This window comes from Stigmatopora argus, chromosome 12 (assembly GCF_051989625.1).
Source record: "Stigmatopora argus isolate UIUO_Sarg chromosome 12, RoL_Sarg_1.0, whole genome shotgun sequence".
NCBI classification, from domain to species: Eukaryota; Metazoa; Chordata; class Actinopteri; order Syngnathiformes; family Syngnathidae; genus Stigmatopora; species Stigmatopora argus.
In genome coordinates, this window is record NC_135398.1 from 3,436,576 (window position 1) to 3,449,682 (window position 13,107).

Consider the following 13,107-nt stretch of genomic DNA (forward strand, 5'->3'; position numbering starts at 1 on the left):
AATGTTGCAATTTTCAGGGGCATGAAGGTGGTGGAAAACCGAGCCATGAAAGATGAAGAGAAGATGGAGATCCAGGAACTGCAGCTTAAGGAAGCCAAACACATCGCGGAGGAGGCTGACCGCAAATACGAGGAGGTGCGAGAAACAAATCATGAGCTTTGCGGTTCGTTTGTGTGGTGTAGTGTTAACCAATGGAACCGTATTTGTCTGGACAGGTGGCCCGCAAGATGGTGATCCTTGAGAGTGACCTGGAGAGAGCAGAGGAGAGGGCAGAGGTTGCAGAAGTGTAAGAAAGATAATGTATTTGTTTTTGTTTTTTTAATATTTTTGCGTACTTTACTGGATCGAATGATTGCTGCCATCTTTCCCAGTCAAAACGGATTGGATGTTCATCACCATAAAGCTAGCCAATGAGTTAGATCCTAAGTCATTAAATAAATTTTAAAAGAAAGTATTTTTTTTTTTTTACCCGATTCCGATCCTTTAAAGATGATGAGATCGGGCACGATTTCCAATCAGATGATCGGAACTGGGACATTGCTAATATGGGTCTTAAATAGATCTTTTTCAAAGTGTTTCCGATCTGCAATTCAGTGCTATAAACATCAAAGGACCGTTCTAAATGTTTTTTGACTCACGAAAACTTATCTTAACGTTGTTTTATTCCGCCCTCACAGTAAGTGTAGCGATCTGGAAGAAGAGCTGAAGAACGTCACCAACAACCTGAAGTCTCTTGAGGCCCAGTCTGACAAGGTAAGTGTTTAAAAAATGAATAGACTGATAGGTTCATTAATAGATATACTTTAATAAAAGGAGAGACATCGTAGACATAATCTAGCAATAACTTGCAACCGGAGCATTCTGAAGAAAGGCATCCTTTGCTGTCCATTTAGTCGCACATAATCAAAACACTTAAGGTTATCTTATTCAAACAATTGCATAAGCTAACCAAATAACACAATTAAGGTCAAAAAACAACCAACAACAACTGCGTAAGAATTTGCACAAGTAAGCATAATAATTTCCATAAAAGGTGAAACGAGCGACAGTATTTTAAAAGAATATCCAAGTATTTTCGGAAGTTGATTCGATTATCGCCATCTGCCGGAATCCAAGTCAAAGCAATTTAAGAGTCCTTCACAGATCTTCATTGCGAACTCCGATCAACAGTCCTTGGCCCGGGACTGGGTGATCTGTCAGGTCAATAGTCCTCAAAACAATTAAATGTCCTTGGGGGCCAGCTGCAGGGGGGGGAAGTGTCCTTGTTATACTGAGCTTTCGTCTGCTTATAATGATTAATGTATCACATATAATGATTAATATTCCATACATCCATATAATGATTAATATGCACATATATAATAATATCCCAGAATAACCCCAACATAGACAGAGAATAATTGTTTCAGCACTATTGACAGTTAAAGGTGTCCAATCCGTTTGATTTGGGAGGCCTAGCAATGATTATTTGCTTGCATGATAAACTGGAGCATCAAAAATTTGCTGATGATCTGTTTTCTTGTCCCTGCAGTATTCGGAGAAGGAAGACAAATACGAGGAGGAGATCAAGGTCCTAAGTGATAGACTTAAAGAGGTTAGTGATTGGCTGAATTCTTCTTTCACGGTAAGTCAATTCTGGCTCTCGGATTCATTTTTTTTTTTTGTTCCTTAAAGGCGGAAACTCGCGCGGAATTTGCGGAAAGGACAGTGGCCAAGTTGGAAAAATCCATAGATGACTTGGAAGGTTTGTCTTTTCACAAAGTTTCTTGGATGTGCCACCTTTCCTTCTCCTTTTCCTCCTTCTTAACCTGACCTGTCTTTTTCCCATTTCTGCTTTTTCCCTCCCTCTCTGATCCTGCTTATTTATCCACCTACCATCTGACCTGCAGACGAACTGTACAATCAAAAGCTGAGTTTCAAGTCTATCAGCGAGGAGCTGGACCATGCCCTCAATGATATGAACACCTTGTAAACAAAAGCTCAATTTTCACTTTCAGTCTTCTTGTCTCCTATGGTGGGGAAGCTCTTTTTTTCTTTTTAGATCACTTTTTTCCTTCATAAAGCTGAATAAAAACACTATCTCTTTTACCTTGTTTCCAGGTTTCTGCTTTTCACATATTTCTAAGTGAATTAATCCTATTTGATTGTTTTTTTTTATTGTTGTTATTCCAGAATTTGTCCATATCTGACCCTTTATTTCTACCCTATTGCAGATAATCTATCGCATGCAAAAGAGGAAAACATAGGAATTCACCGAGTCCTGGACCAAACATTGCAGGAGCTTAATAGCTTGTAAAAACACCACCAAGAAGAAGAAGAAGAAGAAGGTCCTATAAGTTTTAATAAAAGAGAAAACATTCCATCCGATGCATTGCTTTCAGCCCAACAATAACCACAAGAACAAAAACATTTCGTCCTTTTTTATATTTATGCCCACTTATTTCTGCCCCTTTTCCCTTTTTTATTACGGTTTTGGGTCCATATAATAGGAAATTTTGGTGCTGGAAGATTTTGTCGAATAAAACCTGACAACGATGACAATCATTCTGTTGTTGTTTATTAATGAATCTCAGTATATTTGTGCATTAGGTGGCGCATCTTTTAGTCATTGAAACGTGGATTACGATACAAATGTATTATTCTTCATGGGTAAATGTTTTATTCCTTCTTGATTAGGTTGCACTTTTGCATTATTGGTGGGATATAGTAAACTACAAATCCTTTGTTGTGCAGATTTTTTTCTTGAATATTTCTTTGTTCTTTTTCTGCCTGCATTTCAGAAAAATCTACTTTACTTTTGCTCCCTTAAATCAAATTAAATTTTATTTTTCAATCTCAACAGGAGCGATCCAGAAATACTTACAGGTTTGATTTGCGAAAATTATTGGTGTTTGTACAGTGCAATTTGAATTTATGTATAACGGTGGTAATACAACACATTTGGGTAATTATAATTCCTCAATTAACATAAGAGGGACTTTTGACAAATGTATACTTGTGTTGTTTTGTGTCAAACAAAGAACAAGCCGCCAAAAAGTCAAATTAATCTGCAAAAAAATCGTGTCGTTTATTTATTAACATCTTACAGAACAGTATTTTATTGGATTTTGTACCAAAGACCTTGTCCAGTCGATCCTAAACTGCAGTTATCCTCCAACCCTGACAGAGGGCGCTATTTTCGTATTTTTCCAAATACAATCGACGTAGTATCTGCTTTTCCGGACGCGCCGCTTCCGCACTCAGTATCAACAATATGGCGAAGACGTACGACTATTTGTTTAAACTACTATTAATCGGCGATTCCGGAGTCGGAAAGACGTGCGTCCTGTTCAGGTTCTCCGAGGACGCTTTCAATTCTACGTTTATATCGACTATAGGTACGTTTAAAGATGATTTAAACTTGCATGTCAAGGAAAATGCACAAGTCACGTATATAATGCTGCAGTCTATTTGCTGGCGTTCTAATGTATGCAAATAGTAATTAAACAGTCTATGTACTACTTCGATGTATCTTACTGCCAGGAATCTTCCCGAGGAAGCCATTTACTGATAGTTAGCATTGCTATTATTTCCTCGTTCGTGTTAGCCTATGGTTAGCTAAGATTAGCTCTCAGTGCTAACGCCGGTTGTTACATGCGGAATGTTTAGTCCTTTATAATGTGACGCTCGTGCAATTTTTTCAAACTTTAACTAATTGTTGACGATAGACGTCCAACACATTTGGACAGGTAACTGCCAGCTGTCAGACTAGTTATTTATGCTAAGGCTAATGCTAAGGATACCAAGTGAGTCGGCCACTATGATTGACGTGTTCTACTATTGTTCTTCTAGGCATAGATTTCAAGATAAGGACGATAGAGCTTGACGGCAAGAAGATCAAGTTGCAGATATGGTAAGTTGACTCTCATGATACTCATTTTGCTATTTTTTTTCGAGAATCCGTTTCACTTCCTACATTTGCTAGTGGTTGTGACAGACATGTAGTGTTCTGCTCTGAATTGCTCAATAAATTAGTGAGTGCATCATCATTTTTTGTTGCATGAAATTTGGTCGGTGTAAAATAGCTGAAAACTGATCAGGAAACACCGCAATACTTCACCTTTTTGGTGTTTTTTTGTGTTGTTACAGGGACACTGCTGGCCAGGAGCGCTTTCGAACAATCACGACTGCTTACTACAGAGGAGCTATGGTCCGTTTGTGTATTAAAATGACAGAATACTAAAGATTGTAGTTTTTGTTTGCGGACCTAACCGACCTTTGCCGACTTCTTTAACAGGGGATCATGCTTGTCTATGACATTACCAATGAGAAGTCCTTTGAAAATATCAAGAACTGGATAAGAAACATAGAGGAGGTAACATTTGCATTCACCAGTGAAATGTAGGGATGTTCGCAATCTAATTGATTGGACATTGGTACAAAAATTCAGAAAATTGTGGCTATTCCCATGATTTTTTTTTCCTCCTGTCTCGTATCAGCATGCGTCTTCCGATGTTGAGAAAATGGTACTCGGCAATAAGTGTGACATCAATGACAAGCGGCAAGTGACCAAAGACAGGGGCGAGAAGGTCAGGAAGAGAAAAAGAAAGAACAATTTGATTTAGATTTTTGTACAAAGAAGCATCCTAATTGATCATTTGTCATTTTCTCATAGCTGGCTTTAGAGTATGGCATTAAGTTCATGGAGACGAGCGCAAAGGCCAACATCAACGTCGAGAGTGTGAGTTACAAAAATTTTTTTTTGTAGTAATTATACCGTAAATGCATTTTATAAACTGGATATTTGACATCAAATCTGCTTGCAGGCCTTTTTAACACTTGCCAAGGACATCAAATCCAAAATGGACACCAAAATGGTAAGAAGAGTAATTGTTCTCATCGCGTGATTTACTTGCTTGGTGAAAATTTACGCTTTGAAAGCCATGCAGCAGGTTTGTTTGGATAATTTAGTTTAAACTAGACCAGTATAGTTTTGGCAATTTTAAGTGAATGTGACATCTATTGTTGTCAATGGCAGGCAATGAGTTCATTTTGCATCACTTTCTTGCAATTTTAGGGTACTTACAAGTGACTTCTTGGAAATTTTGGATAATTTTCGATTTGTTTTGGTTATTTTTGTTCCTGTTTGTGGGTCACTCTGCTGATTTTGGGGCATTTTTAGGCTGTTCATGTTGATTTTAGGACATTTGAAGGCGCCTTTTTAATTTATTGGACGCCATTTTGACCGCAAGGGGCGAAATGACGAATGTGATTGCGGATAGGGAATTGAGCAAAATGGACGCCATCCATCTCACAACTCACAAAATTCTGGTTTCACGGCATTTGTGTCAAAAAATGAAAAGCATTTGATTCTCTATGGACCGTGACCGGACGTTTGGTCGACCGGACGTTTGGTCGACCGGACGTTTGGTCGACCGGACGTTTGGTCGAACGGACGTTTGGTCGCCAGGTTCGCTCGCTGTCAAATTAAGAGTTTACTGTTGATATTTTGATATTAGATATTTAGATATTAAGATTAAACTCTCTCTCTCATGATTATAATTTTGAGAGCTGGTTTCAACAGTAACAACCCGGCGACCAAACGTCCGTTCGACCAAACATCCGGTCGACCAAACGTCCAGTCGACCAAACGTCCAAGTACCAGCAACACATTAGAACCCAAAACATGATGTACAATTACACCCGTTAAATAATGGTCATAACTTGTTTTATCTTTTCTTTTTACAACTTCGAGAAGTCCTTCTCAACTATTCAACAGGGTAAACAATGAAATATCAATAACATAAATTCCTTGCTATGTCCGTCATAGACACTCTACTTATAATGGTAACGGTAATGTCCGTTCTACCAAACGTCCGTTCTGCCAAACGTCTGTTCTGCCAAAACGTCCGTTCTGCCAAACGTCCGTTCTGCCAAACGTCCATTCTGCCAAACGTCCGTTCTGCCAAACGTCCGGTCGACCAAACGTCCGAGTACCTCTATGGACACTAGGAATGAACTTCAACGTGCCTGTCAGTCAGAAATGAAAGCATTTAAAGGAGATGCTATGTTTTTTTTTAAGTCAACCTATTTAATACCATTTGTTATCGTAAAACACACATACGAGGACATAAAAAAATATATACAGGCACACATAGCATTGACGTTTGTGTTGCTTCAGGAGGGGAACACGCCGCAGGGGGGCAGCCAAGGAGTGAAGATTCTGGAGCCGCGGAAAAAGAGCAGCTTCTTCCACTGCAGCCTCCTTTGAGAACCACCTGGCCTTTTTTAATTTTTATTTTTTGGATCCAAGAACCCGCTCAAGCCCAAATAAGACGATTGTTTGCTTGAGAGCACTTCCTTTTGCTTCCTCTTCCTCCTGCCGCATTTCTAGCTGGACCATCTCTTCCATTTACAGGAGATTTCCATGGTCCACTCCGAGGAAGAAGCGACCACCAGATGTAGGACAAAAAACAGGCTTGTATTGCTTTTTTTCCATTTTTTTTTTAATTTGTCATACTTTACCTTAGGAGCATTTTATTTTTTTTCTGCCAAAAACTGACTAGCTTGATGCTCAGCGTCAAATGATAATTGAGTATAAACGTAGGAGAAGTCGTTGTTTGGATTCAAAGCGGCCATGTTAGAGGGAAAATGTTCTAAAATGAAACCGGTTAAATTAGTTTTAATTTTTAAATTGAAAATTGGGAGGCACGTAATAGCGCGCCACGTTCGATTTATTGACCAATCACTGTCAGTTATGGGGTGGGCAGGGTTAATCAATGGCTTCTAAAATCTGATCATTTTCTGGCAGCCTTTCTTTTTTAAATGATTGGACGTCTATGTTTGTTAATGACGGTTAAATCCTGGTCGTTTTGATGAAAATTTACTTTCGGTAGCATTTTTTTTTATCGGCCCCCAAGGCCAGTGGGTTTAAAAAAATATTTTTTTTAGGTTTGCGTCTTGAAATTTTGAGTAGACACATTTAAAATCTGCCATGTTGGATTAAAGCAGCCAATTTAGGCTCATTCTGATGAAAATATGGATTTGAAAGTTCAGCTCCTAAAAGCATTTTCACTACTAAATTTGGCAGACACTTTAATTTAAAAAAAAAAAAAAAATTGACTCTATGCATGAAAAAACCCAGGAAGTTTGTCGCATTGAATTAGACAGGCAGATGATGCTAAAACGTGAGAAAGTTTAGTAGCCACAAACCACAAAAATGGCAATCTCAACTGGCGCTTTGCACATTTAATTCTTATCATATTTCATTACTATCGGTTATTTTCTTCCGGGTGCTTGGCAATCATTGGGCTTTCTCCAACCATCTTTTTTTTACAAACTTCTGCATACGTGGGAAAATGGACCTATTAAAAATGAGGATATACTTGAAATCTCGGGAAAAATAACATGGTTTGATAAATTCTGTTTTCATTGTGTGACAAGCTAAAATGACGTTTCTGGCAGTTTGAACAAAAATAATCCACCTTCCCTCTTCTTCCTCGGCTCTTCTCGCACTTTACCACAATATCCAGTTGACATTTCCATAGCGTTATTTAACGGGGGAGTAATATCTCTTATGACTGACGTGTGTGTGAACCCAGTGCAGTATTTGACTGACAAGCTTACCTTGATTTCTGCCTCATTTATTTATACGAAAAGGCTCTTTTTCTATGTTTTTTGTTTTAAAAAAAATTCAAATCGCAATGACGCGTAGTCCGTATTTTGTCTTATTGTCTGTTATTGACAGCCAATGAGTTTAAGAAGTACTTTTTAGGCGATACATGCAATAAATGCAATACATTACAGTAGCTCTGTATTATTCTTTTGTGCTTCCATCAATTTCAGAGCTCTCTTTTTACAAGCAGTTCATTTTGTCTGTTATCGTTCATTGTTTTTTTTTGTAATCGCAACATGTCTAACGACTGAAAATACGTATTTTTAATTTTTCCTCACGCGTGTTTATTTGTTATTTACGTCAAACTTTTACGACACTGAGCCAAATACAGGACGCTTTCTGAATTAACAAATTCCAATTTAATAGCAATCCTCTCGTATCACTTAAACTCTATTTAATTTGAATTTGGAAACGTTCAACGTGATAGTTTAGTCGGACGGTTTTCTATCGTACGTGTTTTCGAGCCACATTGAATAGAAATTGGTTCAAATAGAAACATTTTTTGAGATTACAGTCATTTATTTTTAAGCGAAAGGGACAATTTGACAGTAAAAATAATTTAATCAGTGAATATCTAAATTAGTTTCAACTTTCAGTGGCCAGTTTTCTCTTTTAAAAATACAGATTTAGGATTGACTTTTTCTCTCTCCAAAAAGTACTTGAATTTCAAACATTTTTTAACAGAATTTAATGTAGTTTCCATGAATCTTTATCTAAAAAAATTGCATTTTTAGTAAGTATTAGTCTTTTTCTAAAACATGATCAAGTGTAAAACACAAGATTGGGACATTCTTAAAAAATATTTTTCCCATTATGACTGAAGTTTTAACCCCCATAAAATAAAAAAATACGGTCTATTATGAAAATTTGTCAAAAAGTGTAAAACACAAGATTGGGACATTCTTAAAAAATATTTTTCTCGATATGACTGAAGTTTTAACCCCCATAAAAAAACATGTCTATTCTGAAAATTTGTCAATTGATTACAAACTTTATTAAAACGCTAAAAAAAAAACTGAACAAAAAATATGATCTATTTCTATTTCCAGTGTGGCCTGGATACTCTTTAAGTTTTGTTTCAGCTCATCCAGGTATTTTATTGTTCTGATTTTCAGACACAATGTTGTGGTATGTTATCAACCACACATCCATCCTGCATGACCAGAATAAATAGAATTTTTTTTCTTCTAAAAATCTACTATTTTTTACATTCATATTTTCACTTGCATTTCATATGTGGTAAAATACTTAACATAGTGAATATTCTATTGAGAGATCTACTTATTGTACTGTACTTTCTACTTCCCGCGTGAAGATATGTATCAGCAGTTGGTAGAGATGTCTACTTTTTTGGGATGAATAAAAAAAAAAAAAGAAGCAAACTTGCTTTTTTAACATTTTCTAGTCCGTCAACCAAGTTTGATTCCCGCATTGGATCTTGTTGACGTAGGCTCAAATCAGGAGTTTCATTTAATTTAAACAAAATCATCCAGAGTTTCTCAAGCAGAGATTAAATCTCTCCTCCAATTAAGATTCAGTTGTCAGTATATTCCAAGTCCGTTCTGAAGAGTTAGTTTCATTCTTTTCCTTTATATTCTTATGTGGAAGGTGCTGAGAACAGAAGAAAATATGGCCAAATGTTAATGCCAAAAAAATTCAAATGTGTTATCGTGATTTGAAAAGAAAAAAAATCAATGGCTTTATTGTCACAATATAAAACTATTATTTTATTACAGTTTCTCACCCTTAAAATCGTTTTTATTGTTTTTAGATTAAAAAACAGTACCTAAAAAATCAGTTTATATATTTACAACTTTTGTGGTGTAACTCATTTAATAACCGTGACTTCCTGAAAAGAACCATATTCTCAAACAATTAAATTCCTAAAAAAAAACAGCTTTTCAATATGTAAAATCTTTTAATTTAACCTTTAACCTCAACATCCGTCCCCACAGATAACCCCCCACCCAAAAAAACAAAACAATTACAGCCCGTTTCGTCCCCGCAAATTTATTTTTATTCTATTGAGATTAAGATTTTTTGAAGAAAAACCCAACTTAATACAATTGATTTATTTACATTTCCATCTTGCGTCCCATAGAATTTCCATACTCAATAGCGGCCTTTCTGTGGGTCAAAGTATTTACTTAGATATGTGCGTTCTTATAGTACTATGAATGATATAGTAAATTTATATATACCTGAGGAAATCTGGTGCCCGGACGATCATGTGCTGAAAGTCTTCCAAGGATAGACGGCCATCGTTGTCCATATCGGCCTCGTCCAACACCTTCTCGCAAACCATGCGCACCTCGTCCTCCGTTAGCTCGTTGCGCGTCAGCTTGTTTAGCGTCTTCTCCAGGTCGGACTTGCAGAGGAAATCATCATTGTTGAAGTCTTCCCCAAAAACATTAGATTTAAAAGTCAGACAGGTCCGAATCTGTATTTTGGTGCTTACGGGGTAACGTCCACTTTTTTTCTCCTCCAAATTTTACCGTAAATTTTAAAAGCGTAGTATGCTTTGAGGTCCCGCGGCGCCATCTCGCTTAGAACCGAGAACATGTCGAGAAAGTCGTCCAGCGTCATGTTTCCTTGGCCGTCTTCGGAGAAAACTTCCGCAATCCTTTGCCGGAACGGGTTGTCCTGGTTGGGTCGATTGGATAAATGAAAGAAAATTGGATGTAAATTTGTCATATTTTTTCTTAAGTGCAATCCTTGATGTGGGTGGCCCGGTGGATGAGTGGAGTGGTTAGCGTGTCGACCTCAGAGGTCTGAGGTCCTGGGTTCGAATCCAGGTCGGTCCACCTTTCTCCAGATACTCCGGTTTCCTTCCACATTCCAAAATCATGCATGCTAAGCTATTTGGATGCTAAATTTCCGCTAGCGTGGGTGGCCTGGCGGCTAAATGGTTAGCGTGTCGGCCTCACAGTGGGAGACCTGGGTTCAAATCCAGGTCGGTCCACCTGTGTGGAGTTTGCATGTTCTTCCCGGGCCTGCGTGGGTTTTCTCCAGATACTCCGGTTTCCTTCCACATTCCAAAAACATGCATGCTAAGCTATTTGGATGCTAAATGATTAGCACGTCGGCCTCACAGTGGGAGACCAGGGTTCAAATCCAGGTCGGTCCACCTGTGTGGAGTTTGCATGTTCTCCCCGGGCCTGCGTGGGTTTTCTCTGGGTACTCCAGTTTCCTCCCACATTCCAAAAACATGCATGGTAGGCTGATTGGACACTCTAAATTGCCCCTAGCTATGAGTGTGATTGGTTGTTTGTCTCCTCGTGCCCTGTGATTGGCCGCCTCTGGCCCAATGTCAGCTAGGCTCCAGCATCCCCGTGACCCTAGTGAAGATAAAGCGGTTCAGAAAATGAGATGAGATGAGAATTTCCCCTAGCGTGAATGCTTGTTTATCTCATTGTCCTCTGCAATTGGCTAGCCACCAATTCAGGGTGCCCAAAGTCAGCTGGGGTAGGCTCCAGCACCCCCGGTGAACCTTGTGAAGATATAGCAGTTCTGAAAATGAATGAATGAACAAATAGAACTGCCAGAATGTGATCGTCACAGCAAAATAAATAATATCACACAGACTCAAGAAGGACTAGTCGTTAGCATTGGCTAACATTTGTGCGCTAACCGCATTCTTTGAGTTATGAAAGGAGTCGGGTGACCGAAGCTCTTTTCAAAGAATTCTGTGGATGAATTGCTCATCAATTATGGAAGTGGCCGGGGTTGTGGCGAGTGCGTGCGCCTCTCTACCTTCAGCTCAGGCATGCTGCCAATCAGTTCGTAGGGTAGCTTCACATCTGGTTGCTCCGTGTAGTCCAGCGGAACGAGCTGGGGCGCCAGATCGTGATAACGGTGGAAGAGTCTGAAAGTCGACAGAAAAGGGAAATCCCATCTTAATCTCTTGTCGGCCATGTAGATTCAAATTGGAGGCCAGTCAACAATTACTCACCTGAGAATTTCTTTTCTCGTAAAGTATGTACAGTCCTGCAAAGAAAGTTCTAAAAATTGAGGGCGGTAAATCATCAGCTTTATTCCAATTCTTTGTCAACAATATATTTGTCGGTATTCCAAATTGTCATGATTCAGTTCGTTGGATCGGTTTTAATAGGCTTAGATTTTGAACACAATCAGGCTAAATCAATAGGAAATATGATGCAATTGTGCTGTTTTTTTAATTATTCGTTAGGATAATTATTGTTTCCTGTTAATTAATGTTATCTTTGTTCCAGATCGATTTATTGTGTGCCAACACGGAATGTGGTGTGATCAGATAATAATCGAGATTAGGGTTCGAGATTTTTGTTTCGTTTCATTCAGTACCATCTGTGCATACATTTTTCAGCCAATCGCAGGGCACAAGGAGACATTCACGCTTGTGTAATATTACAATATGGACTTATTGTTGGTCATAATCAATGTTCCATCTAAGCTGCGCACTACTCTCGTCTTCTCTGCGCACACAGCAAATCATATGGAGCGCACAAAATAAAATCCCTTTTTTTTTTTTTGCTGTGAGGCCGACGCGCGAACCACTCATCCACCGGGCCGCCCATTCATAGATATTAATCATTACATTTTATTATTACTAAATCATTTATGTGTAGTAGACATACACCTGCTTATGGCAGGTGTGATACTGGTGTGTGCCCATAGCGAGCAATGATGATGTTGCTCACACCGGTACTCAGTGTGCTCAGGGAGGTTGTCTTTCTGCCCAGACAAACAAAAAATTAGAGGGAACATTGGTCATAATCCAATTTTTTTCTTGGACTACTGCAATGTAGGATTTCCCGCGGCAAACCTGACCATTGACAGTGGTTGGGAAACTGCCATTTTTTTCCACTGACATTTTTCGAATATGGGAAATCCTTTTTCGTCACGGTCGCTAACATTTTATTTTTTCGGATACCCGACGCACACATGCCAAGTTTTTGGGCGATTTAGGCCATCGGTCACACCAACCTGGTAGGCGTCCAACTGCATTGCTGTGAAAATGGTCTGCTTATTCCCCATCTTAGAGCGCACGGACACCCGGTCTTGGTTTCATCGTCGTTGCGGTGCAAATGGTGGGCACCGACAGATATGAAATAGTGGGACAAAGGGAAGCCAGGTCCGCGGGGAGGCGAGGTGGGGCAGATCGAGTGTCGGGCTTTGGCGGGGTCCCGGTTTGGCGGCCCTTTATAACAACGTTTCCCCTCCGTGGTGACTGGCAGATCCTTTTGAAAGAGAATAAGGGCTGTCGTCCAGACTCGTGCCAAATGCTATCAAACCCTCCTTTGGTGCCACTCCAAGGCCGACGCCTCCGCCGACGCTCGGGTTACGCTCCACTCAGACGCCCCTTTGTAGGGAACTAATTTGTGTTTGACCCAAAGGAAAAATGTGTAGTTGTATTGATGGTTAATTCATTCATTTTCTGAAATGGTTATTCTCATAAGGGTTGTGGAGGGTGC

At 39.1% G+C, this 13,107-nt stretch overlaps 3 protein-coding genes across 5 annotated transcripts in view; 2 read left to right on the forward strand and 1 right to left on the reverse strand.

Annotated features, from left to right (window-relative positions):
• LOC144085360 (tropomyosin alpha-4 chain-like) overlaps positions 1-2,544 on the forward strand; it is a 16,355-nt gene extending 13,811 nt beyond the window's left edge. For 2 of the 3 annotated variants that reach the window (XM_077614530.1, XM_077614531.1), the window contains 6 exons: positions 18-135; positions 216-286; positions 678-753; positions 1,532-1,594; positions 1,675-1,744; positions 2,214-2,544. In XM_077614530.1, the coding sequence (XP_077470656.1) occupies positions 18-135; positions 216-286; positions 678-753; positions 1,532-1,594; positions 1,675-1,744; positions 2,214-2,296 (481 nt within the window). In that variant the 3' untranslated portion in view covers positions 2,297-2,544. Of the gene's footprint in view, positions 1-17; positions 136-215; positions 287-677; positions 754-1,531; positions 1,595-1,674; positions 1,745-1,889; positions 2,089-2,213 lie in introns of those variants that run through there. The other variant, XM_077614532.1, reaches the window with a different exon arrangement.
• Positions 2,545-3,206: 662 nt separating this feature from the next.
• Positions 3,207-7,787, forward strand: LOC144085722 (ras-related protein Rab-8A-like). Its single transcript, XM_077615306.1, has 8 exons — positions 3,207-3,377; positions 3,832-3,892; positions 4,129-4,189; positions 4,277-4,354; positions 4,479-4,568; positions 4,655-4,720; positions 4,806-4,856; positions 6,161-7,787. The coding sequence occupies exons 1-8, from the start codon at positions 3,254-3,256 to the stop codon at positions 6,248-6,250; spliced, it is 621 nt and encodes a 206-aa protein (XP_077471432.1). The 5' UTR covers positions 3,207-3,253; the 3' UTR covers positions 6,251-7,787.
• A 1,441-nt stretch (positions 7,788-9,228) lies between these two features.
• Positions 9,229-12,670, reverse strand: cib3 (calcium and integrin binding family member 3). Its single transcript, XM_077615307.1, has 6 exons — positions 12,620-12,670; positions 11,607-11,641; positions 11,408-11,519; positions 10,150-10,297; positions 9,856-10,051; positions 9,229-9,265 (listed from the first exon to the last, which is right to left on the reverse strand). Exons 1-6 carry the CDS (start codon positions 12,668-12,670, stop codon positions 9,244-9,246), a joined length of 564 nt encoding a protein of 187 aa, XP_077471433.1. The 3' UTR covers positions 9,229-9,243.
• Positions 12,671-13,107: the final 437 nt, after the last annotated feature.